This window comes from Theobroma umbraticum, unplaced genomic scaffold, assembly GCF_002168275.2.
Source record: "Theobroma umbraticum cultivar Fairchild unplaced genomic scaffold, ASM216827v3 scaffold_50.0, whole genome shotgun sequence".
Lineage (NCBI taxonomy): Eukaryota > Viridiplantae > Streptophyta > Magnoliopsida > Malvales > Malvaceae > Theobroma > Theobroma umbraticum.
The window spans coordinates 5,947,284-5,971,413 of NW_018397261.1; the positions used below are offsets into that span (position 1 = coordinate 5,947,284).

At 32.4% G+C, this 24,130-nt stretch overlaps 3 protein-coding genes across 5 annotated transcripts; 2 read left to right on the forward strand and 1 right to left on the reverse strand.

The window, feature by feature from the left end:
- Window positions 1-2,269: 2,269 nt before the first annotated feature.
- Window positions 2,270-11,600, reverse strand: LOC110418039 (uncharacterized). Its single transcript, XM_089783792.1, is given in 9 exon segments — window positions 2,270-2,323; window positions 2,415-2,602; window positions 2,682-3,392; window positions 3,511-3,574; window positions 3,797-4,051; window positions 4,143-4,345; window positions 4,427-4,990; window positions 4,993-5,050; window positions 11,517-11,600. Coding segments are annotated over 9 exon segments (2,181 nt in total).
- LOC110418762 (B3 domain-containing transcription factor VRN1-like) lies at window positions 5,839-8,955 on the forward strand. 2 transcript variants are annotated; one of them, XM_021431573.2, is made up of 4 exons: window positions 5,839-5,946; window positions 7,029-7,916; window positions 8,008-8,315; window positions 8,713-8,955. In XM_021431573.2, the coding sequence occupies exons 1-3, from the start codon at window positions 5,854-5,856 to the stop codon at window positions 8,275-8,277; spliced, it is 1,251 nt and encodes a 416-aa protein (XP_021287248.1). In that variant the 5' UTR covers window positions 5,839-5,853; the 3' UTR covers window positions 8,278-8,315; window positions 8,713-8,955. The 2 variants fall into 2 exon arrangements, with proteins under 2 accessions (XP_021287248.1, XP_021287247.1); XM_021431572.2 differs by having other exon boundaries at window positions 8,008-8,281.
- LOC110418760 (B3 domain-containing transcription factor VRN1-like) lies at window positions 9,378-11,379 on the forward strand. 2 transcript variants are annotated; one of them, XM_021431570.1, is made up of 4 exons: window positions 9,378-9,525; window positions 9,892-10,693; window positions 10,773-10,957; window positions 11,049-11,379. In XM_021431570.1, exons 1-4 carry the CDS (start codon window positions 9,421-9,423, stop codon window positions 11,298-11,300), a joined length of 1,344 nt encoding a protein of 447 aa, XP_021287245.1. In that variant the 5' UTR covers window positions 9,378-9,420; the 3' UTR covers window positions 11,301-11,379. The 2 variants fall into 2 exon arrangements, with proteins under 2 accessions (XP_021287245.1, XP_021287246.1); XM_021431571.1 differs by having other exon boundaries at window positions 9,892-10,663.
- Window positions 11,601-24,130: the final 12,530 nt, after the last annotated feature.

Genomic DNA, 24,130 nt, shown 5'->3' on the forward strand with positions numbered 1-24,130 from the left:
TTAGCAGCTTAGGAGAGTGGATACAAAAATTTTGTGGCTTGACTAGGTCTGTAAATAGAATGTCCAATGAAGTTGACGTTGAGTTGGGTTGGAAAAATGGGTGTTAGACTTGATTTTATGGTTTGTTTGATTGGTTTGAATTTTTCATTCACTGCTTGGCTTGAATTCCTCTTGCTGCTTTCATGCTGTAGTTTTATCTATTGCTTTGACATTTTCCTTTCAAGTTTACTGCAGAAAACATGCGGCACTTCTTTCCCATTTTTATCTTTATATCTTTTCTGCATAGCCATTCTCATAATAGCGATAGTTGTCATTTATATGCATTTGCATGTTTGAAGATGTTTGTTATTATCTATCAGCTGAATTACGCAATGGGAGCTAACTCTCATTGTGTTTCTGTTTCTACTGCCTATATTTCAACATAGGATATTACACAATTTCATGACCATTGTTTATTCCCATGATATTTCATGATTTGTTTCAGCAAAAATAAGACTAAAATGCATATTTTTAATGGATATGGAATCCCCATCTCCTGGTTTCAGCTTCAGGCTGGAGTTCCTGGCCTTTTTTGTTTGTTCAGTTATCCTAGCTAGTGGTTAGCATAGCTAACCATCGATCAGGAATTTGAATTTGCTAATGTTAAGACTCCTAGTGGAATTGTTTTTATAACTAAGTTATTTTGTGGGATAAGTGTTGGTCTAACTCAAGGCATAGTGAAGCACCCAAGCAGGACAGTGGTAGCCAAGTTGTATTCCGTATCAACGTAGTCAACTTTCGAAAGTTTGGGAGTAGCCAATCAAAGCAGCAATAATGATATGCTGTTTAAGTTCTCCACCCCTTTTTCTCTTTAACAGTTTTCAACCCATTTGACCCTTCTGGCCTGACCACTGATCCGAAGAACGTAGTGATAGACGAGTTGGCCCCTGCGTTTCTAATTTCTATACCAATCACAACAGAAGAGAAGCAACAGGTCTTGAAAGTCCAAGTTGAATTGTGGGACTAAATATCACGAAATTATACGTCAATTATTGAATACGAGAATTGGAATGACTAGATTGTCGAATATGTCAGACCGCAGAGGATTGAGTGAGATTTGGCAAGTGTTTCAGCTTGGACCCTCTCTTCCTTCTCACTGGCTCTTTCTTTCTGTCTCTCTCTCTTTTCCTCCTTTCGTCTACAGTCTAGCTTTTCTTTTCTACTCGGCCCTACTCAGCTTCTTTTTCTTTCGCTTTCTCCGCCCCTTTTATGAGTCATTTTGTTTTTTCTTTTCTTTTCAATCTATAAACTATGTATTTTTTTAAGAAAATAAAAATAATATATTTATGTCAAAATAAAACGTGAAAATAAAATTCTCGTAACATTGTTTAGTAAAATTGAAACACGAAACATTGTGCTAACAAGATATTGGAAAGTTATATTTATAAAAAAACAATTACGATACACATGAAATAATACTGATTTATCATTTTTTTTTTACAAAAAATCTTTAATAGTCAAATTTGAATAAATCTTGTAAGGATTTTATTGTTCATAACCAGTATCACTCTACGACCTCCCTCATCCCATCCCATTGACAAACCTTAATAAACATTTCTTAATTTTGTTTGATATGTAAAATAGTTTTTGAGTTTGACCAACCAATGTTGAGTAGTAGTTGTTCATAGCCCATATCACTGTACGCATCTCTCATCCCATCCCATTGTCAAATCCCAATAAACATTTCATAATTCTGCTTAATATGTAAAGTAATTTTCGAGTTTGACCAATCAATGTTCAGTAGCACCCAATCTTGAGGTGACTGAGACCATTGATCAACTACTCCACAAAGGATCTATTGACATAAGCATATGTGGGAGTAAACTATAACCGAAGAATGAATAGTACCTTCAAGGTACCTTTTAACAAGGAAGATCCTTTTGGAAGTAAGTATAAGTATGCCATGGCGGTTAAATATTGCTTCATTGACATTAACATGGACATAAATTTTTCACAAAAAGAAGAGAAAAACTAGAGGACTCCAAATTTGATCTTGTAATAGTTGCCACCTCTTCCATATCAAGAGGCAAGCGAATTTACTTAATTTGAATCTGCACGAAAAATTGATATTTTGTGAACAGCAGCCTTCTTATCTCTCAACTCAAAGAAGCAGACGTCTCCTTCCTTCAAATTATTATCTCTCCAAAATCCATGGCATCCCTTTCTTAACATAAGGGTACAATTGTTCTGCCTTCGGAGTTCAATAAACCACTCTCTTCCATCAGAATCCTCAACTCTGATATGATCTGTAACCCCACTCAGTAGCAAACCCAGCTGGAACAGGCTGCACAAGGAGATGAATGCTGCAAGTAAGGCGTAATTTCTAACATGACATGGAAAGTTTCACAACAAGGTTTATTTATCTAAAGGCTTACCATAGAAGAGGAATTAAAGTGACAGCGCCGCAAGATAATCATGAAACAAGGAGTCATAGGCTTGATCACTTCCACAGCCCTGATTGCCCTCTCTCTATCACGGGATGTTGAAGAAATACTAAAAAACATCCTACTAACATATATTTCAGTTTCTTCATCTTGTATTGACCCCTGCTGATCTTGTTTACCTGCATTTTATGTAGTTACTGATGAAGAAACAAAATATTTTTTAGCTATATAATATAAATATGAATATGAAAGGCTTACCAGATTCAGTTTTTTCATTTGCTTCATTGCCTTTGTGCATCACTTCTAAGCTCTGCGGATTAGCCCTTTGTATAGTTATCTTAAGTTTCTTCCCATCAAACTGTTGCTTGAGGTCTCGAAGTTGAAGAGATAGAACCTGATCATGTATACTCTTAGCATTCTGATTCATCAGGTGACTCTTGCTAGGCAGTAATCTGTGAGATCTGCGTAGTTCTTTTATGTTCGAATTAATTTGCCTTGATTCATTCAAATTATCAAACTCCACCTCTTCGGTCTTACATCTTCTGACTCCAGTCACTTTGGCCTGTTTGACTTCAGAATTCTTGTGTGAAGCAGCAACTCCTTGAGGCTTTCTGACCAAACGCTGCTGAGATGATGCATCCTGCTTTCTGCTAATAGCTTCTCGGTTTGCCTTTTCATCCAAATTCAGAGTTTTGACACCTAAAAGCTCAGATGCATCGACCTCTTCTGTTTCACTATCTTGGTGAATTGAGTGTTTCTCACTCTCACCATCAGTGAGCTCCTCATCATTACTTAGAACATAACTTGGATAGTCAACCTCGCAAGCACTATTATCAAATATAATAACATGGAAAGTGGAATTTTTTTCATATCGAAAGATCACAAAATACCCATAGCGGATTGAATTATACTCAACAAATTCATGCCAACCATCATCAACCATCGTCAACAGATAAGAAGAGCCAGCTCCTGCAAACAACGGAAAGACCATTCAAGTGTTAGATATCATCGAAAATTTTGCACTTTGAACACAGAACAATAGCAGAGTAGATGTTGGTCTATGGAAGTTACTACAATATGATAAAACCTTTATCCTCTTGGAATCTTAGAAAGTTACATAAATCTCTAGGTAAATATACGAAAAAGTTATACTGTCCCAGTCAATAGTTATTGTTATTCTATTTATCAATTCACTGTCATAAGACAAAAATGAAAAATTGCGTTATATTCTCCTACTTGCTTTAACAGAAAAGCTTAAAACATAAATTAAACCAAATCCAATATGAATAAACAGAGCATCAGGAAAGGAAAGATATGTACCTGATACAGTTTAGCTAGTAAAAGAACAATTTACTGGATTATAGTTGGTTCACTGATCCTGCATCTTCAAGAACTCCGAATATGGTAACTTTTAGCGCAATCTCCTCTGTGTTAATCAGCTCAAATACACAAACGTCCCCTTCATCTAAATTATTATCCAAGACAAATTCAGCCCATCCTTTGCAAAACTTCAAATGGCCATCCGCATAGATACACCGAACAGGGCACTTTTTCCCTTGAGATTCCTGAAGTGTGGTAGTGCCATTAAATCCATTCAGATGTTTCCTAGCAAACCAGCGAGGGATATGCTGCAGAAGCAAAAGGAGTGACAACTTCAGTGTACAAGTATTTCAAAGCTCAATCAAAATACTATATTAAAGGATTATTTCATGGGCTTACTAGAAGTATTCTCTTGTACACATAGGATGGTCGCAAGATAATCCTACAGAAAGGATTGTCGGGCTTGAACGTTGCAGCTGCATGAAGTGCACTTTGTTTTTCTTTTGTTGTCACATCTCTCCAACTCCTTGCAGTATTTCTTGGAGAGTTCATGGCTGGCAGCTCTTCTTTCACTTCAACTTCGCCTAACAACTCATGTTCGTCTATATCGTTCAATGAGTTAGGATGAGTAAAGTCAATTAAGAACACCCTATCAAGAAAGTTTTTAAGTTCATGGAGCTTACTAGGTTCAGCTTCTTGTTTTATCTTTTTGGTTATTTGTTATGTTTCATTCAAGAAATACGGTCCACCTTCATCTGCAGTACTTAAAAGCTCAACCCCATTAAACTGAATGCCTTTGTCTGGAGTCAATTGAAATGTTGCTTGTAAAACATGCATATCGTTTTTCGGATGCAGGTTTTTCTGATCAGCCCCACATGTAGAGTTCTTATATTTCTTCCTATCACGATCTAGGCATTCATCGGAATCTTCATCGATCAAAAAGTATGAACTAGAACATTTTGGGCAAGAGCCCATCATCTCAGCAAGATCACCATCTTCTGTGTTTTTCAGATGCTCATCAGGACTCGGTTCTTCTGAATTATTTAGACCATCAGATAGATAGTTTATCTCTGAAGCTGCCATATTATATGCATGAACATTGAAATGTGAATTCCCTCCGTATCTGAAGACTAAGAAATACCCAACGCAGACGGAGTTGTATTCAGGAAATACATTCCAACCGCTGTCAAACCACATCCTTATTTTATCTTTCTTCAATTCCACTAGCCAGTGATGACCACTGGGGTAGCAAGTGTAACAATTGAAGAGAGTTCATCATCATATTTCTTAACAAACTTATGTGGGATCTCTGTGAGTACAAAAACCAAGTCAGAGTCTGTATCAATATAGGATACAACTGGACAAGAAGAGAAAGTTCCCTTGATGCAGAATCTAGGAGAGTCCATATTATTGGTTCAACAGTCAGTTTATTGCTGAAGAAGCAAACACAACATCTTTTCATTGTTGGAATATTACAGCTGAAATACAAAAATTGTCAGGCTAACTTGTCCTATAGCTTATGAAGTAGAATAGTAAAAAAGGTGCCCATATTTGGGAAAAAGATAAAATTTTAGCCATATAATGCTTCTAACTGTCATTGATGATAATTGAATCCATGGGGCATTATAATAATCACAACTTGCAAGCCACTTGCAATACTTAAATAAAATTATTGATGGACAGTACCTAAAGAACAGATTTCTGCAGAAATAGAAAATGTGAAATCCTATGCCATGTAAAGGTCCAAGGCCAAAACATAAAATAAAGAGGAAAGCTACACTCATTATGGACAAAAGGAAAAGCAAATACAATATATTCAAGGCCAAAAGAAATTTAAAAAGATCACTAGGAGTCTAACTAAAAATATGGCAAATTGTACCAGGCCTATTAATGTGTACAACTCAAATCCCACTAGATTTTGATGTATCTGATTGTGGCTTCAGTTGTGGTTGGACCCCACTGGAAACAGTGTAAGTTTGGGAGTTGGAACCGGAAAAGGAAAAAAAAAAAGAAAATCTTATGGCATAAAAAGTAACGTAAAAATTGTTGATCATGTCTTTGTCTGAGTTTGTGATCGTCAAAGAAATCCCAGCTACTCCAAAGAAAATCAATGTCACAGCCAGTGGGTCCAGCTTTGCCTGAGAAGAAACCCTGCATCTTCTACAAGTTAATCGTGTCCTCCATTCTTCAAGACAAGAAGCTAGTTAAGTTCTCTTACTTCCTACCTTTTTATTTTTATTTTTGTTTGGTCTCTGGGAAAGTTTACAACTTTTGGGTTATTTATTTATTTGTTTGCTTTGAGCAAGATTTTGCTGGGTTATGCATGAAAGGTTCTTTTTTTGTTTGGTTGATAAGAAATAAGAGAAGGTTTTTACACCAAAATCAACCCATTTTGGTCTACACATTTCCAAGTTGCAACAATGGCTTGGATCATCATCAAGTCTATCTACTCTGAGACTTTAATTAAAGGGGAAGAGAAAAGTACTTGAAAGTTTAAACGTCGTTTGGTTGCTGGGAAAAGCTGATTCGAAAAGATTAAACTGTTCACATTTCTACTTTACCCCCTCTTTATTGTTTATTCTGTGTGTGTGTATGTGGGGTTGGGCCCTGTTGGATACATGTTTTTTTTTTTTTGGGATATTTCTCTTTTGTGCTTTTTAGTTGGCATAATTTGGTTACATACTTTTTTGCTTGCTTCACTGTCTTGTTTATATCGTATTGATCTCTTCATTGAACCAGTCGGACTCCTAGTGATCTTTTTAAATTTCTTTTGGCCTTGAATATATTGTATGTTTCTTTTTCCTTTTGTCCATAATAAGTGTAGCTTTCCTCAGTATTTTATGTTTTGGCCTTGGACCTTTACATGGCATAGGATTTTACATTTTCTATTGCTGCAGAAATCTGTTCTTTAGGTACTGTCCATCAATAATTTTATTTAAGTTTTGCAAGTGGCTTGCAAGTTGTGATTATTATAATGCCCTATGGATTCAATTATCATCAATGACAGTTAGAAGCATTATATGGCTCACATTATATCTTTTTCTCAAATATGGGCACCTTTTTTACTATTCTACTTCATAAACTAGGACAAGTTAGCCTGACAATTTTGCTTTTCAGCTGCAATATTCCAACAATGAAAACTTTTTGTGTTTGTTTCTTCAGCAATAAAACTGACTGTTGAACCATAATATGGACTTTCCTTGATTCTGCTCAGGGAAACTTCCTCTTCTTTTCTAAGTGTATTCTAGGTTGAAACAGACTTTGACTTGGTTTTTCTACTCACAGAGGATCCCACATAAGTTTGTTAAGAAATATGGTGATGAACTCTCTTCAATTGTTACACTTGCTACCCCCAGTGGTCGGTTCTGGCTAGTGGAATTGATGAAAGATAGAAGAAGGATGTGGTTTGACAGCGGTTGGAATGTATTTCTTGAATACTACTCCATCTGCGTTGGGTATTTCTTGGTCTTCAGATACGAAGGGAATTCACATTTCAATGTTCATGTGTATAATCTGGCAGCTTCAGAGATAAACTATCTATCTAATGGTTTAAATAATTCAGAAGAACCAAGTCCTGATGAGCATGTAAAAAACATAGAAGATGGTGATCTTGCTCAGATTATGGGCTCTTGCCCAAAATGTTCAAGTTCATACTTTTTGACTGATAAAGATTCTGATGAATGCCTAGATCATGATAGGAAGAAACATAAGAACACTACATGTGGGGCTGATCTGAAAAACCTTCATCAGAAAAATGATATGCGTGATTTACAAGCCACATTTCAATTGACTCAAGGCAAAGGCACTCAGCTTAATGTGGTTGAACTTACAAGCCCCGCAGATGAAGGTGGACCGTATTTCTTGAATGAAACACATCGGATAACCAGAAAGATAAAACAAGAAACTGAACCTAGTAAGCTCCACGAACTTAAAAACTTTCTTTATAGGGTGTTCCTAGTTGACTTTATTCGTCCTAACTCATTGAAAGATATAGACGAACAAGAGGAAGAGCTGCCAGCCGTGAACACTCCAAGAAATATTGCCAGGAGATGGAGAGATGTGACGACAGAAGAAAAACAAAGTGCATTTCATGCAGCTGCAACGTTCAAGCCCGACAATCCTTTCTGTAGGATTATCTTGCGACCATCCTATGTGTACAAGGGAATACTCCTTGTAAGCCCATGAAAGAATGCTTTGGTATAATTTTTTGACTGAGCTTTGCAATTCTTGTATCCTAAAGCTGCCACTCCTTTTGTTTCTGCAGCATATCCCTCGATGGTTTGCCAGGAAACATCTGAATGGAGTTAATGGCACTATCACACTTCAGGTATCTGAAGGGAAAAAGTGGCCTGTTCGGTGTATCCATGTGGATGGCCATCTGAAGTTTTGCAAAGGATGGGCTGAATTTGTCTTGGATAATAATTTAGATGAAGGGGATGTTTGTGTATTTGAGCTGATTAGCACACAGGAGATTGTGCTGAAAGTTACCATATTCCGAGTTCTTGAAGATGCAGGACCAGTGAACAAACTATAATCCGGTAATTTGTTCTTTTACTAGCTAAAGTGTATCAGGTACATCTTTCCTTTCCTGATGCTCTGTTTATTCATATTGGATTTACTTTAATTTATGTTGTAAGCTTTTCTGTTAAAGCAAGTAGGAGTATATAATGCAATTTTTTTTTTTGGCTTATGACACAGTGAATTGATAAATAGAATAACAATAACTATTGACTGGGGCAGTATAACGTTTTCATATATTTACCTAGAGATTTAAGTAACTTGCTAAGATTCCAAGAAATAGAAGGAATGAGGATAAAGGTTTTATCATATTGTACGTAACTTGATTTGGCTGCTTTATTGACCAATATCCACTCTGCTATTGTTCCATGTTCAATTTCATAATTTGAAACTAAAAGTTTGAAATTTTCAATGATATCTAACAATTGAATGGTCTTTCCTGTGTTTGCAGGAGCTGGCTCTACTTGTCTGTGTATATCAATGCTTATAGGTGTTTTAATGTGAAAAAAATAAACAAGTGAGAGTTTGATGAGTAGTTACTCTTTTTATGTGTCTTGGGAATGCTGTTTGATGTTTGAATGTGAAGAGAAAAGTGAACTATGTTCAGTTTAAATCCGTGTAGAAAGCTATACTCTTCATGTTAGAAATTTTATGCTGTAAATATTCCATATTTTCCCAGTATACTCTCAAGGCTCCATTTCCTGTTATTTGTCGTGCTCAGCCTTCAGATTGAAAATGTTAACATAATTGAATAAATTCAATAATGCAGCATTAATTATAGTTTTATATATAATCTCTGTAACAATATACAATTTCAAAATATAAGACTTTTTGTTTTGTTACAGAAGATGGCAAGAAAGATTTGAGAATACAGGTTTTTCATTTTTGAATATTTTGGAGAAAAAGAATACGAGTGAAAAGGTTATTAGCAGTTTACGAGATTTATGGTTTTACCCTCTCAAGCTAAGAAGCATTGCTTTAGATGAAATAGGGTATGAACAGTTAAAAAGAAATTTATGTCTTAACTTAAGTATATAAAATAATAATATTAATAGTAATATTATTAAATCAAGATTACAAATTTATTTCCTAATAATTATGGGTTTTATCAAATCTTTCTCTTTCTATCCCTCCTAATTCCCAACCTAATTGCAACTTAATGGCTCATCGAACAAGAAAGAGACCACGTTCAAATCATGCGGTGGATGAATCGTTGCACTTTTTCAAGATAATTCTTCCTCATACAATTGCAGAGAAGAAGCTGGTAATTCTTCCCTTAACTAATGTATTTTCTTTTTAATCCTTTTGCCAATAAGGGTTTTTAGCTAAGTGATAAATAGAAGAAAAGGGTTAAATATACAAAACTGAAAACGATGGGTTTCATCAATTAAGTTTGAAAGTGAACTGAGTTTGAGGATGAAATTGTGGGTTTTGTTTTCGACTTGGGTCGGACGTTGTTGGGTTGTTTTCGGTTTTTTTGGTCGTTAGAAACCAAAACCTTAATCAAGGCGTAACTTGTATATCCTACATAGTTCTGTTGAAATAATCTGGTTTTCAATTGCATACGTTAACAAGATTGTGAAAGACTTGTTCATGACAATAGCTATAATACTTAATTTGGTATCTGCAGAAAATTCCGAACAAGTTTGTTGGGAAATTTGGGCATGAACTTTCCAGTGTTGCTACTTTCGTTCTTCCCAGTGGAAGAAAATGGGAGATAAGGTTAACAAAGGCTGATGACAGAATTTGGCTTGATGATGGTTGGCATGAATTTGTTGAGTATAATTCAATCCGCTGTGGGTATTTTCTGGTCTTTAGATATGGAAAAGATTCCACTTTCCACGTTATTATATTTGATAATAGTGCTTGCGAGGTTGACTATCCAAGTTATGTTCCAAGTAATGATGAGGAGCTCACTGATGGTGAGAGCGAGAAACGCTCAATTCACCAAGATAGTGAAACAGAAGAGGACGATTCACCTGAGCTTTTAGGTGTCAAAGCTCGGAATTTGAATGAAAGGGCAAACCGAGAAGCTATCAGCGGAAAGCAGGATGCATCATCTCAGCAGCATTTGGTCAGAAAGCCTCAAGGAGATGCTGCTTCACACAAGAATTCTGAAGTTAAACAGGACAAAGAAACTAGAGTCAAAAGATGTAAGACCGAAGAGGCGGAGTTTGATAATTTGAATGAATCAAGGCAAATTAATTCGAAGATAAAACAGCTTCGCAAATCTCACAGATTACCGCCTAGCAAATGTCCCCTGATGAATCAGAATGCTACGGGTATACATGATCAGGATCTATCTGTTCAACTTCAAGACCTGAAACAACAGTTTGATGGGAAGAAACTTAAGATAACTATACAAAGAGCTAATCTGCAGAGCTTAGAAGCAATGCACAAAGGTAATGAAGCAAATAAAAAAACTGAATCTGGTAAGCCTTGCATATTCATATTTGTATTATATAGCTAAAAGATATTTTGTTTCTTCATCAGTAATTACATGAAATGCAGGTAAACAAGAGCATGGGTCAATACAAGACGAAGAAATTGAAATATATGTTAGTAGGATGTTTTTTGGTACTTCTTCAACATCCCGTGATAGAGAGAGGGCTATCAGGGCTGTGGAAGTGATCAAGCCTATGAATCCTTGTTTCATGATTGTCTTGCGGCGCAGTAACTTTGATTCCTCTACTATGGTAAGCCTCTAGATAAAAAAACTTTGTGGCGAAAATTTTCATATCCTGTTAGAAATTACGCCTTACTTGCTATATCCATCTCCTTGTGCAGCATGTACCAGCTGGGTTTGATATTGAGTACTTGAGTGGGGTTGCAGATCATATCAGAGTTCAGGATTCTGATGGAAGAGAGTGGCTTATTGAATTCAAAAGGCATAGAAATTTTGGCTTTCTTTTAAGAAAGGGATGCTATAGATTTTGGAGAGAGAATAATTTGAAGGAAGGAGACGTCTGCATCTTTGAGCTGAGAGATAAGAAGGCTGCTGTTCACAAAATATCAATTTTTCGTGCAGATTCAAATTAAATAAATTTACTTGCCTCTTGATCGGACTTTCTATTATGTATCTTGGATTCTGATTGGACTTTCTATTACTAGCAAGGTGTGAAGCATATTATATGGAACTGTTTTTTTATAATAGAAACAGGAATTGGGGGCATACCTTAAATTGCATTCCTCAGTTAATAAGAGAAGAAATGAATAATCTGTTAATAAATAATGAGTCAGAAGAAGAGATAATGCATGCAGCTTTTCAGCCTGGGGTATTGAAGGCACCAAGATCTTATGGCTACAATTACAATGGAACCTCTTTATTCTCAGAGGCATTGTTATCAATGCAATAGAGAGTTTTTTTCAGCATGACTGTATGTTTACGGAGATTAACAGAACCAACGTAGTACTAATACCAAAAACTAAGGATCGTTTGGAGTTGTCTCAGTTTAGGCCTATAAGTTTGTGTAACTTTGTATATAAAATAATATTAAAAATAATGGTAAATAGGTTAAAACCATTTATGGGTGAACTGATTACTGAAAATCAAGGTGCTTTTTTGGAAGGAAAACAGGTACAAGACAATATTCTGGTCGCTAGTGAGAATTTTCATATTTGGGATTGAAGAAAGGGAAAATGTATGGAAATGGCCAAATGAGGTTAAAAATAGACATGAATAAGGCTTATTTACATATTAAACTTATTATCTTCTTTTCTCAAGGGACTTTTTCCTAAATAATAATTATTTTTAAATATTAACCTTATTTACTTAGAAATTTTGTTTTATCATGTATAAATATTTTATTACTATTTTTTAAACAACTTCATAAATTAAAGACAAAATTATGCAATTAGTACCTATACTCAATGAAAATAAATAAATTTAATCCTTATATAATAATTTATGTAAATTGAGTCTTTATATTTTTTCAATTTGTTAATTTTAATCTAACTATGACATCATTAAATTTTTATCATTAAATACGGAAGACATGATATTTTGATCAAGCTGACATAATATTGATGAAGATAATGTGACGATTTTTTGGCCATATGAGCAAGTGCCATGTCAACATAAATTGTTGTCACTCCAATCAATGCCATGTTTGTATAATAAATTCCATGTTAGCATATAGTCAATGCCACATCAGCAAGAAATCCCCTATTATCTTAATCAATATCAGGTTAGCTTGGTCAAAATGTCATGTCAATATATTTAACAACTTTAGGTTTGGACAAAAATCAAAAAAAATAAAAAAGTAAAAAGACTCAATTTATACAAATTATTGTCCAAAGATTAAATTTGAATTTTTTTATAAAATATGAGGCTAATTGTATAATTTGATTTAAATTAAGATGAGCAATATTTTTTGGCCATTAGCAAGTGCCATATCAATATATATTATTGTCACTCCAATCAATGCTATGTTCGTATAATAAATTCCATGTTAGTATATAGTTAATGCCATGTCGGTAAAAAATCGCATATTATCTTAATCCATGCTATGTTAGTTTGGTTAAAATGTCATGTCAACATATTTAATAGTGAAAATTTAACGATGTTAAGTTTGGACAAAAATTTAAAAAAATAAAACAATAGAGACTCAATTTATATAAATTATTATTTAGAGATTAAATTTGAATTTTTTTATAACATATAGAAGCTAATTATACAATTTGACTTAAAATAAGGTGAGCATATAAAATAAAATAACAAAATAAATTAAAAGAACTATAAAACAAGGTGTAGAAAAATGTACCTCCAATGGGCTCCTAAATTTGTCCAAAATTGTTTAGGTCTTGTTGGGCCTAATCAGCTTTGGGTGGAGTCTAGTCGGATTCGACTGAATAAGTCCTTTCCTTATTCCTTTTTTTTTTATTTATCCTGATATGACGTCGTTTAGGCTCCTTACAACCAGGGAAAAAACAACACCGTTTAACCCTTTTGTTGCCCTTTTTCGGCTGAAACGACGTCATGTAGGCTTCTTATTACGAACCTAAAACAACACTGGTTCACCCCATTTTTTTCCTTCCCAAAACGATACCGTTTGACACCTACGATAAATATTTCAAATAACGTTCCCCAGGCCCTTTCTCTCTGCAGCTTAAAGCTTCTCTCTCGACACCCACAAACCCAGATACCGACAACCAAACCCGTCGTCTACCATCGCCTATCATTGTCGATCGTTGCTCAACGACGTTCTTTCCACCCCAAAAATTGCCTTTTGCTTCCTTTAAACCTCCTTTATCCTTTAATTGGGATGGATTTATCAAAAAAACCTCTTACTTTTCCAAATCTAAAGAAAACTAAGTCCCCCTAAAAATATAGATCTAGTCGACCAAAGTTTGCCCCAGTCAACCTTGATTTCTTCCTCTCTCTCTCTCTTATCTTTTCCATCGATTAGTTTGGCCATAAAACTCCATAAAACCTTCAAACCTAAAATGCTTACCCCTATTTTTTTGTGGTCTTGTGATTGTTTGTTGTGGATTTTTCGTGTGGTATCTTGTGTTGCAGTCAGAGGAGGGGTTTTTATCCCTTTCCATTTTTTTTTAGGATTTCTTTCTCCCTTTTTTTTTCTTAATGTTTTTGTTTTTGTTTTATTTTGATTTTGTTTTGCAGTAAATTATTTTTTAAAAAATATTTTCAAGATTGATTCTTATTTAGAAGTTGATAAATTAATTTCAACTGTAAAATATTTTATGACTCAGCGAGGTTAATCACAGAAAATATTTTACATACAAAAACATTTTTATTCTAAATTTATGAGCATGACCTCATGTTGGGCTTGATTTTTTTTAGTTTAAAACCTATTATAAAGTTTTTATAAAAAAAATTTAAAATTAAATTAAAATTGATTGGTAAATTTATTTTTTGTAAGTTTTTTTATAGATAAATTATTTGACACAATAACTTATATAAATTTTATTTTTAATTAAAATTATTATAAATGATATTTAATAAATCAGGTAAAAAATTGAATCAAATAAAAAAATGAGTGCGAAAAAAATATTTGTTGTTACGTTTTAAAAATTGATTTGAAATTTAAGATCTTTGAAACTAAACAAATTGATGTTACATGAAAAGAAAAGAACTCAATTTGGTGTTAATAATGTATCAACTAGGTCAGAAAAACTATCTATTGATTTGACAATTTATTTTCCTATTGAAATCATCATCATTGATTCCATACAAATACAAATCTATCAAAGTCTTGATGTCTTTATCAATAAAGTTCTCCTCTATAAACAAAAAGATTTTAACTTTTATATTTTTTTTTACTTTTTAATTGGTTATTTATTTTGTTAATAAGTGCTACATCATTTATTGGTTACTATTAAGTCAAATGTGGAATTCACTGTTAACAAGTTAGGGATTTTGCAATTCTTGGTGTCAAAGTAATTAAAATTTATTTCAATTTTATTATAATGCAGCATATTGTTATACTTAACAAAAAATTCTTTAAAATTGAGCTGCCACAAACGAGTATAAATATTAACTTTTTAATTTTGATCTAATTTATCTCAATAACTATTGATTTATTTGATTAATTATTTCAATCACAATCAACAAATATTATATAAGAAGTTAATAACAAATAAATATCACATAATTATCATATCAAACGATAAATTGAGAATATTAAATAATAAAAAGAATTTTCAAAGCCAAAAAAAAAAGAATGATAAAAAATAAAATGAAAAACAAAACAGAAAGAAAAAGAAGAAATAATTTCTAAATGCAGTTTTGAATTTTGAATTTTTTTCCTTTTAAATTTTGTAACAATAAAAAAAACTTTAGAAAGATGATTTACAAAAAGTGGAGAGAAGATGGAGATCAATAGGGAGAGAGGGAGGAGGTATTTTTTTAGAGGATTTTTTGAAAAAAAAAAAGATACTTCTAAGAAGCAGGCATGTTTTTTTTAAAAAAAAAAAAAAAAGAGAAAGCTCCTATTTGTAGCTTTTTTTAAGTTTTTTTTAAAAAAATTTATCTTTTAAAAAAAGTTATTTTTTAAGAGCTTTTAACAAAATATTGTTTGACATAGTTTCTATTTTTAAGAAGTAGATGAACTAAAAATAAGTTAGGCTAAATAGGCACTAAGTTTGATGAATATTAATATTTAACTTAAAACATTAAAAAAATAAAAATATTAATGTTTGACTTGAAAAAAAATAATTTAAAATATCAATATTTAAATTATACAACACAATTAAAATTAAAAAATATTTTTTTAATGAAACCATTCAATACAATTAAATTTTTTATTTATAAATGAAATAAATCTTACTAATAATTATAATAAAAAATATTTCAATGATCATTATTTGATGAATACACATTTATGGTAGATTTAAATCTTACTAATAATTATAATAAAAAAATATTTTAATGATCGTTATTTAATGAATACATATTTATAAGTATAAATTTCATATATTTTACAAAATTGATAAATATTTATATTTTTATAGTTATGATAAAATAGTGATAAAATGGAAAATTTTTTGAAAAATAGATTTTATTTTCATTATAGATATGTGGTTAAATACTTTAGGAAATATCATTATTGATTTTATCTATTTTCATTTCTATTCTTAATTTTGATCCTAAATTAATGAAAATCAAATATCAATATTGTTTTGTAATCAATTTCTATTTATTATTTTAACATCTAAATAACTCTACTATAATGGAAAATATTTTTCATAAAATGATCTAAACAATAGAAAATGTTTTCTATAGTTTATTTAAACAATAGAAAACATTAACTTCTTCTGTAAAATATTTTGCATAAAAATTTTCCTCCAACATGTTATTTTTTGGTTACCAAACGGACTCTTAATTGTAAAAAATGGATTCATTTCAATTTGGACCCTAAGCTTATAATTTGTAAGGATGAGCTATTGGTCGGTCATAACTAAAGACCAATGAACTAAATATTTTTAAAAAATCGACTAGAATCGATCAAACTTAAAGGAAGAATAGAATTGACTAAACATCGAATTAGTTCAATCAGTTTGGTTTTGAACCAAAAGAATCAAAATTTTAGCATTTTTATTTTTTTACAAATTACAACATTGAAACTTATAAACTTCATCCATAATTATAAAATATACAAATAATTTAAACATACAAAAAAAATATAACATTTGTCCTTTCACTTACATAATTACATCCTTTCATATAAGCCATGAAATTAACATTCAAAAGTTTTTAACTCTAAAGTCTAATATTTAAGATGCAATAAATCAAAGATAATAAAATTAACATTTACAAAATAAAATCAGCTAACACAAAATAATCAACCATTTCATATATCAACTTAGTAATAGAAAAATATAAATTTTATATAAATTTAAAATATATAAAATATTATTTATAATAATATATATTATTAATTTAGTCTTTTTTGGTTCTGTCCAAAAATTTTAGGATCGAGAACTAACCAAATAAATCAATTAAACTAATAGATCTAATGGACCAATCAAATTTAACCGTTTTACCCAAATTGTATTCAATTCGATTGAATTATTGATTTAGTTCAATATTGCTCACCCTAATAATTTAGTCAATAAGCCCAAAATGGTTCATTAAGCCCATAGCCAACACAATTAATGCTCAAATAAAATTAATCCTAAAAAGCTAAAATTAGACCAATCAAGAATGAATACTTCGAATTATTCTCAAAATTTATAATAAACAATACTAGACAAAATGGAATGTCTGTATGCCTTATTTCAAATAAATTATGTTTAGAATGGAAACTATTGCCCCTAGGGAAAAATGTACAAGCATTGAGGAAAAGATTTGGTGATGGTAGGATGAGTTTAAAGCAAATAAAGCTGTTGATCGGTTGCAAGTCAATCAAAAAGGTGGGTGAGCTTCTCAAATTAGGTAGATATACCTCCATCCTCAAATTAGTCCTGGCCTATATATTCTATGGAAAGACGGGTGCAAAGGGATTCTTTGTGATGAGGAGAGGAAATGTTAGCTATAAGTAAACAGATGCATTGGAGGCGACAAGAGGAAGTTGGAGCAATTTTTGAAATACTAAGTGTTATGATAAGTGAAAAAAAATAAGTGAGTATTTGAGTAATAGTTGAGAATCAGTGAATTATAAACGAGCGATAGAGTAATCAAATTGTCAAAGCAGTAGAGTAAGATCAAGAATAGGTAGAGAATAAACAAGTGATAGAATAATGTTGAGAATAGGAGGGAGAAAGACTAAGTAGAAGAAAGTTAGGATGGTGTTTGGGTTTTGGTTCTGATCTTTTATGGCTGAATTTTATTACTTTCACAGCCAAGCTTGCTTTTTTGGTCTTTTGTTAGGGCTAGCAATTTAGTCTCATGGTTTATGACGCTACCAAGTTTTTTAAGTAGCAAATCCGATTTGGAAATTGTACAGGCACTCTTCTCCCTCTCCTACCTTTTATGTCATGAGAGTCTCTTGCAAATTAACTTGAGACTTGAAATGGCTTGTTGCTGTTGAGGTCAATAAAATATATTTTTCAAAAAAAATGTAATAAGACTTATTATTGAATAAAAGGTAAAAGTAAAAAATGTATGTCAAAAGGTATAAGAGAATAAGATAAAGAGAAAAAAATGTACGTAAAAAGATATAAAAAAATAAGGTAAGAAAAAAAATATTAGTAAAAAGATATAAGAAAATAAAGTAAGGGTAAGAAAGAGAAACACTAGTATTACATAAAAAAGGTTAAAAAAAAGATCTTTTAACTACTTTTATGTTTAAATTAACAAGCCAAACTCTCAAAAATATTTCAAGATGAAAGTAATCTATAAACTCTGCTATTTATTTTCGATTGCTTTCATTATTATCCATGTAAAGTAGTTGTTCCACTTGTTGTAGTTTTCTCATTTTTCTTTGTATAGCATTACACTTGTTGTAAAACAATTCTCAAAGATATAATAAGTTAGTAATCAAAATCAACTTTCTACCATGGGCTACCTGCACCACTAGATAATTGGTCTTAACCTAGGATGCAAAGAGGAGATTGTTTCCTCAAATTAGTGTCCTAAGTATTCAAAGGAAATGGATGTATAGTTGACATAGCTGCATTAATACAAATTTCTGATTCCGGCCCAAAAAACAAAAAATCTAATTCAAAGGTGTTTGCTAGTTTGATTGATAAAATTCCTTAACAATTGTATTAAAAATTTGGGATCAATTACTGGTGAATGATTTTATGATCATGTTTTAAGTTCTTGAAATTTGAGACCGAATCCTTGAGAAGAAAGTGAGAGTTACTATTAAAAGTTAACTGTGGAAAGGGTTAAAGTTAGGTGGATGCCTTTGATATTGAACCAAGACGGAATTGAAGCCTAATACTTACAGATAAGCATTAATAAACATTATCCACTCAATTAATTATGCAAAGTCAGTCAATTTCTTAACGAGCGTAACTTCCAAAAGCTGATAAGTGAAATTTTTGCCCACTTTCATCAAAATGAATTACACTCCTATATTTCCTATTAATTGCATCAGCATCAATGTCTTGGAGACTATAAACCAATCAAGAAAAACTTGGTTGAGTAAACAAATATTCTAAGGCATTCCTTTGATAAAAACTTGGTTAAGGTTTCTGGTTGGATTCAATTTCCCCAAATGCCAATCGGAAAACAGCAAAGACTGCAAGATATCATCTTTATAGAAGAGCCAAATTGAGGTAGAAACTACTTTATAACTTTCAAGCAAGGAGACAAATTAGAAAACAAAAACTAGCCAACGTTTTTCGTTCACTTTAATCTAGGTCGCAGTGCATTTCTGACAAAACTGTGCTTGCTTCCATTCCTCACTGAAGCAGGGAAGCACACTGTTTCACATAAAAGTAGTACTATAAACTTACAAAATTAGGACTCACGAGTTCTTAAACTCGTTCACACTTGTTTTAAACTCAACCAAACAGAAAGGTGGAGATGGTCAAAACGTCATGCCCCGTGCAGTGCATTCCGATGGAATATGCAAATCAAGCTTTCGCATACCCGAAAACAACCCCAAAAATCTTGACGGCCCTCTTGGCTTTAATTTTGAACTGTGCTCCCGAAGCTTGATCTGCCTCCTTGTACAACTTCACTTTATCCCCAACCTGGAGATTCTTGGACTGAACAAACTTGCCCCAACCTGTGGAAAACACTGGTTTCAAATAATTCTTCTTGCGAATGCAGAGACGAAACTGCCAGAGACCCCCGCTCTCATCCTTCACTTGCAAATTCCGAGCATGGGCAGCTTTAAAACGTGGAAAAGATTGAAAGCTTTTCATTGGAATGGATAATCTTTTACGAATATCCGTCTGAGACAGTAATTTAGAGAAGAGCTTCATTCTGGGTGCAGAATGATTAGTTCCTGGCTTCGGGCTATGCAATGAAGCTTGATTTATACGTCATTGAATGACTGAACTTCACTTCCATTTTAAATTGCAAAATCTATTGAGGTTTCTATCCTTCATTTTTTTTCAGTAGTTTAATAATGGACGGCTCTAAGGGACCAGTGACAAGGACCCGACGGCCTATCAATCGTCTATGTTGCCCTTGAAGGTTTGAAAACAGAGGCCATTGCGGGGCCACTGTGGCCCCATCCATGTCTCAAGCTGCTTGCTATGCAAGTTCTTGATTCGGATCCTGCAGGTTGTTTCCGTGTTGGACATTTTGAGGATAATGATCCTAGACTTTTACAACTCCAGCTCGTCCCCCCTTCTTTCCTATAATGGGTATTCACCAGATTTAATAATATTAAAACATTGAAATTTATATTTATTAACGGAGTACCCATTACTTTTATTAATTCTGTACGCTAATTTTCGTTATCGATTTTTCTTAAATAAATAAAATTTTAAAAACTAAATCTTCATTTGAACAAAATAATAAATGGAATCTTACAATGAAAATCTGATAAATGTTTATACTTTCAAGTGATCCAATGTTCAATTTTTACATTAGTATTTTTTGGATGTTGCCATTTCTCATTGTTGTTAGTCAACAGCTTTAAAGTTTTTGGATAAATTCTTTTTATATTTCTTGTAATTTCAACTTTTTCACATGATTCTATAGTTTATTTTTTTAATTAATACCACGTAAATATTTATTTTTCTCAATTCACATTCCATCAATAACTTTTATTCAGACAAGAGATTATTTATTAATTTTGATAAATAAAATTATCAAAACACCCTCAATTCAAGATTAGTCTATCTGTTTATAATTAAAAGTATTTTCATAATATTGTAGTAGATAAAATTAACCATTTAATCTCATGTGAAGATCTCTTCACTGGGAAAAAAATGTTTTCAAATATAACCCATCCATGGAAATTATATGCAGAGAAACAGATTAGTTTAAAATTAAAGCAATCTGCATAAATTCCTTGAATGGCTGAACAAGTTTGACGGCACCAATAAACAAATGAAAGCAAAGTTTGAGAGGGGATACGTAAACCTCCGATTGGTGAAGGGTCAGTTTCAATGGGCCCAGCATCAATCGATCAACTATTGTTTGACCGCCAACAAACCTTTGAGGCTCAACTCATGCTAAAGCATATTTTCTACATTCTTATACAAATTTGTCTCCTTAAGTGCGCACATAAATCTCGACCGTGTGAAAGGCCTGCCTGCTGTTTGCTGACAAATTAAGCCTCTAAACACAAAGAATGTGTGAATGCTGGGGTCTCCTTCTTCTACTGTAAGTATTCTCGTTGTTTATGTATTTTTCTTTCTTGTTACTCTGCATCAAATTTGTTCTGCTTCTTTGGGTGAGGAATAATTTACTCATGATAAAAATCAAATAAGAAAAATTTACACTTTGATCCATCAACAAAAAGGTATGACATTAATCAAGTATTCTCTCTTCTATGAGGATTACATATATCAGGATACAAATAATTTGATAGGGCAAATTAGAAATAGAAAACAATAATCTGGGCAAAAATTGGTATATAATCTAAGATAAACCATATAAGTGTAGTTGCTCAACCTCAATCCAAATATCCTGACCCATTAACCTCATGATTTTTCTTTTAACTTCAATTCTATATGGAACTGCAGCTTCCATGTCTTTATCCTTATAAAAAGCAACCTCATCATCGATTTGGAGGTTTTTTGCATAGACAAATTCAAGCCACCCCTTAGAAAAAACAGGTTTTGCGTAAGTTCCATCTCGGCAAATACATCGGAAAGTCCATAATCCTCCGCTGCTGTCCTTTACTTGCAAATCAGCAAATCGATCTCCATCGAGGAAGGGAAACAAGTGCAAGATATGGGTTGGCACGGACAATCGTTTCTCGATATCAGTTTTAGTAAGTAACTTTGAGAAGAGCTTCATATGTTAACCTGCAGCCAAAGTTCTACAATGTTTACCTTTGAACATTCAGCAATATGTTCTGCACGCTAGCTCTATATATATATAATCAGTTTCAGAGTTTGTTTCCTGGAAAGTTTCTGGTATTGGAATGTTGACTCTTGCGAGATTTTGAGTCTACACTTCTTTCTTTTGATATCTTAGAAACCTTCACTTCCATGCCAATGTATTTACAAAATTCTTGTAGTTGTGAATTTTGTATTTCTCTTTTCTTAACTCATTTTTCTCAAAATTTCCATCTCATTTTCCATGTTTCCAATGGAAAGTTCTAGATTTTAAATCCTGTCTGTTTCTGACTTCTATTCGGTGTTCCACAGGGAAAAAGCGAGGCAAGATTGTGGTAGTTGCTAGATTTATGCAATTAAGTTTTCTCTCAAGGCAAATGTCGAAAATATCTGCCTCCTACTAAAACTTTTCCTTTGAGGTCATAGAATAAGTTAAATTTATACTTTTTTTTTTGTTTGCCTACTAATAATCAAAAATGAGTTATTCCACCAGAAGAGCGTACTAATGCTCAACCATAGCCATTTTACTTGAGTTTGACTCAAGTGGAAATCACAATTATTAGTCTTTTTCAAAAAAATCATTGTTGTTTTGTTGCATTTGATTGAGGTGTTAAAAGATTTAAATTTTAGTATAACACCATGACTAGCTTTTATAGCATGTTTCATTGAGGGAAATGACTATATTCCCCTCTATTTCTAATCCTTTCTTAAAATTTTATTTGGTCCAAAAGAATAGTCATTCAGGGAGAATGGAATAACCATTATCAATCTCTTTGGTAATGACTATTCCTGAAAGAAAAGAATAGACTAAAAACTATTAATAGACATTTTGATAAGGATGAAGTTCTTTACGCTACTATATGAAATAGTGGAAAAGAAATTCATTCTTATTAAAATTTCTTAATTTCTTCTACTTTAATTAAATAGGAAAAATTCTCATATATAAACATATATGTCAGGCAAAGAATGTCTCCTTGCAAAAGTCAAAAGCGTAGATCCATTAATTAGTTGATCAATGCGAAGTATATATAGAAAGTTAATATTTAATAATATATTTTGTATTTTTTCTATTTACTTTTTACAATAAAAAAAATAGTAAAAATATCAATCAAACAAAACCTATTTAAATTCAACTAGACAATAGTGGATCATGCATGAACATGTATTATACATAGTTATGTGTAAATATACATACATATATATATATAAATCAGTAAAAAATCATTAGAAAATCAATAAAAACCTAATTACACCCACATTTGATCATTAAAGAATAATTCTCCCACCAATTGTTTATGATTAATTGAAGTTACAACTCAATATGAAAAAAAAATAATACATATTTTATTTTTAAATATTTATATAGCACTTTATGTAAGAGATTGCTTGCACAATTACTCCACAGCAGCCCAGATATCCTCGCCGAGCAATCTGATTTTCCTTTTCACTTCAATTTTCAACTGAGCGCCCGTACCCTTAGAGTCGTCGTCCATGGATTCCTGGTGAAGAAAAACCATATCACCAACTCTAACATCTCTATCGCAAAGAAATTTGAGCCAACCAACTGATACAACAGATGATTCGATGCCCTCACTTTGCTGAATGAAGCATGGAAAAGACCAACCTTCTCCAATCTTATCAATTACATTGATATAAAAAAAATGACCTTCTTCGAATGGGAGAACACTGAGAGAAGAAGCAGGGACCAGCAAGCTCTTCTCAATGTCGGTATTTGTCAGTAGCTTTGAGATCATTTTCATGCTGCAGGCTAATCAAGGTTTTCCAAGTGCAACTCTGCAATTACAAATCAATTAAAGAAAGTTTTTGAACTATACTTAAGATTTTGCTGCCGCTGCTGATCGATTCTTAACTTGCTCTCCCTTCCAGCAGAAGGTCTATACTTTTATAGCTAAACAAACGCATTAATTTGACTTTTTAACATGCATTTTCTGTGCAGAATCAAGAAAGTTTCAATGGCGGTTCGACGAAAGAGTATACAACATCAGCCAGACTTTCCATTATTTTACTTTTACAACTCTGACAGATTTTAAGTAGTTGGTCAAAGATCATAAGTCCCTATGCTTTTGGCATTTTAGCTTAATGTCCTTATGCTTTTTCCTTGAAACTTAACACTCCCTATCCTTTATACTCCATTCCCTCTTTTTTAGGAATCGAATGAGACCTTTTAATTAAAATATAAATATTAATTATAAAATTTCCTAAAAAAGGTACAAATTGATTTAAAATTTGCCTTACACTTAACAAATTAATTAATCGATATTGCTCACCATCATCCCAATTATAACTCTGACAAGGTCAAGAATACGTATATATGTACCAATAAATTATCATACAACTCTAATTGATACGGGGTATGCCCTTAACTCATATTGCTGAGACATGTTGGCCCAATTATAAAGTTTACACCCTACATCAAAAAATTAAAAAAAAAAGTTTCTACCAAAAGGAAAACAAGAAGAAAAAGGAACCTAAGC

Excerpts from the sequence above, each read along its gene's own strand:
- LOC110418762 (XM_021431573.2), top strand. The coding sequence starts at position 5,854 with ATGTCACAGCCAGTGGGTCCAGCTTTGCCTGAGAAGAAACCCTGCATC. Across the intron at positions 5,947-7,028 it reads TTCTTCAAGACAAGAAGCTA|AGGATCCCACATAAGTTTGT; the intron begins GTTAAGTTCTCT and ends TTCTACTCACAG. Across the intron at positions 7,917-8,007 it reads TGTACAAGGGAATACTCCTT|CATATCCCTCGATGGTTTGC; the intron begins GTAAGCCCATGA and ends TTGTTTCTGCAG.
- LOC110418760 (XM_021431570.1), top strand. The coding sequence starts at position 9,421 with ATGGCTCATCGAACAAGAAAGAGACCACGTTCAAATCATGCGGTGGAT. Across the intron at positions 9,526-9,891 it reads CAATTGCAGAGAAGAAGCTG|AAAATTCCGAACAAGTTTGT; the intron begins GTAATTCTTCCC and ends TGGTATCTGCAG. Across the intron at positions 10,958-11,048 it reads ACTTTGATTCCTCTACTATG|CATGTACCAGCTGGGTTTGA; the intron begins GTAAGCCTCTAG and ends CTCCTTGTGCAG.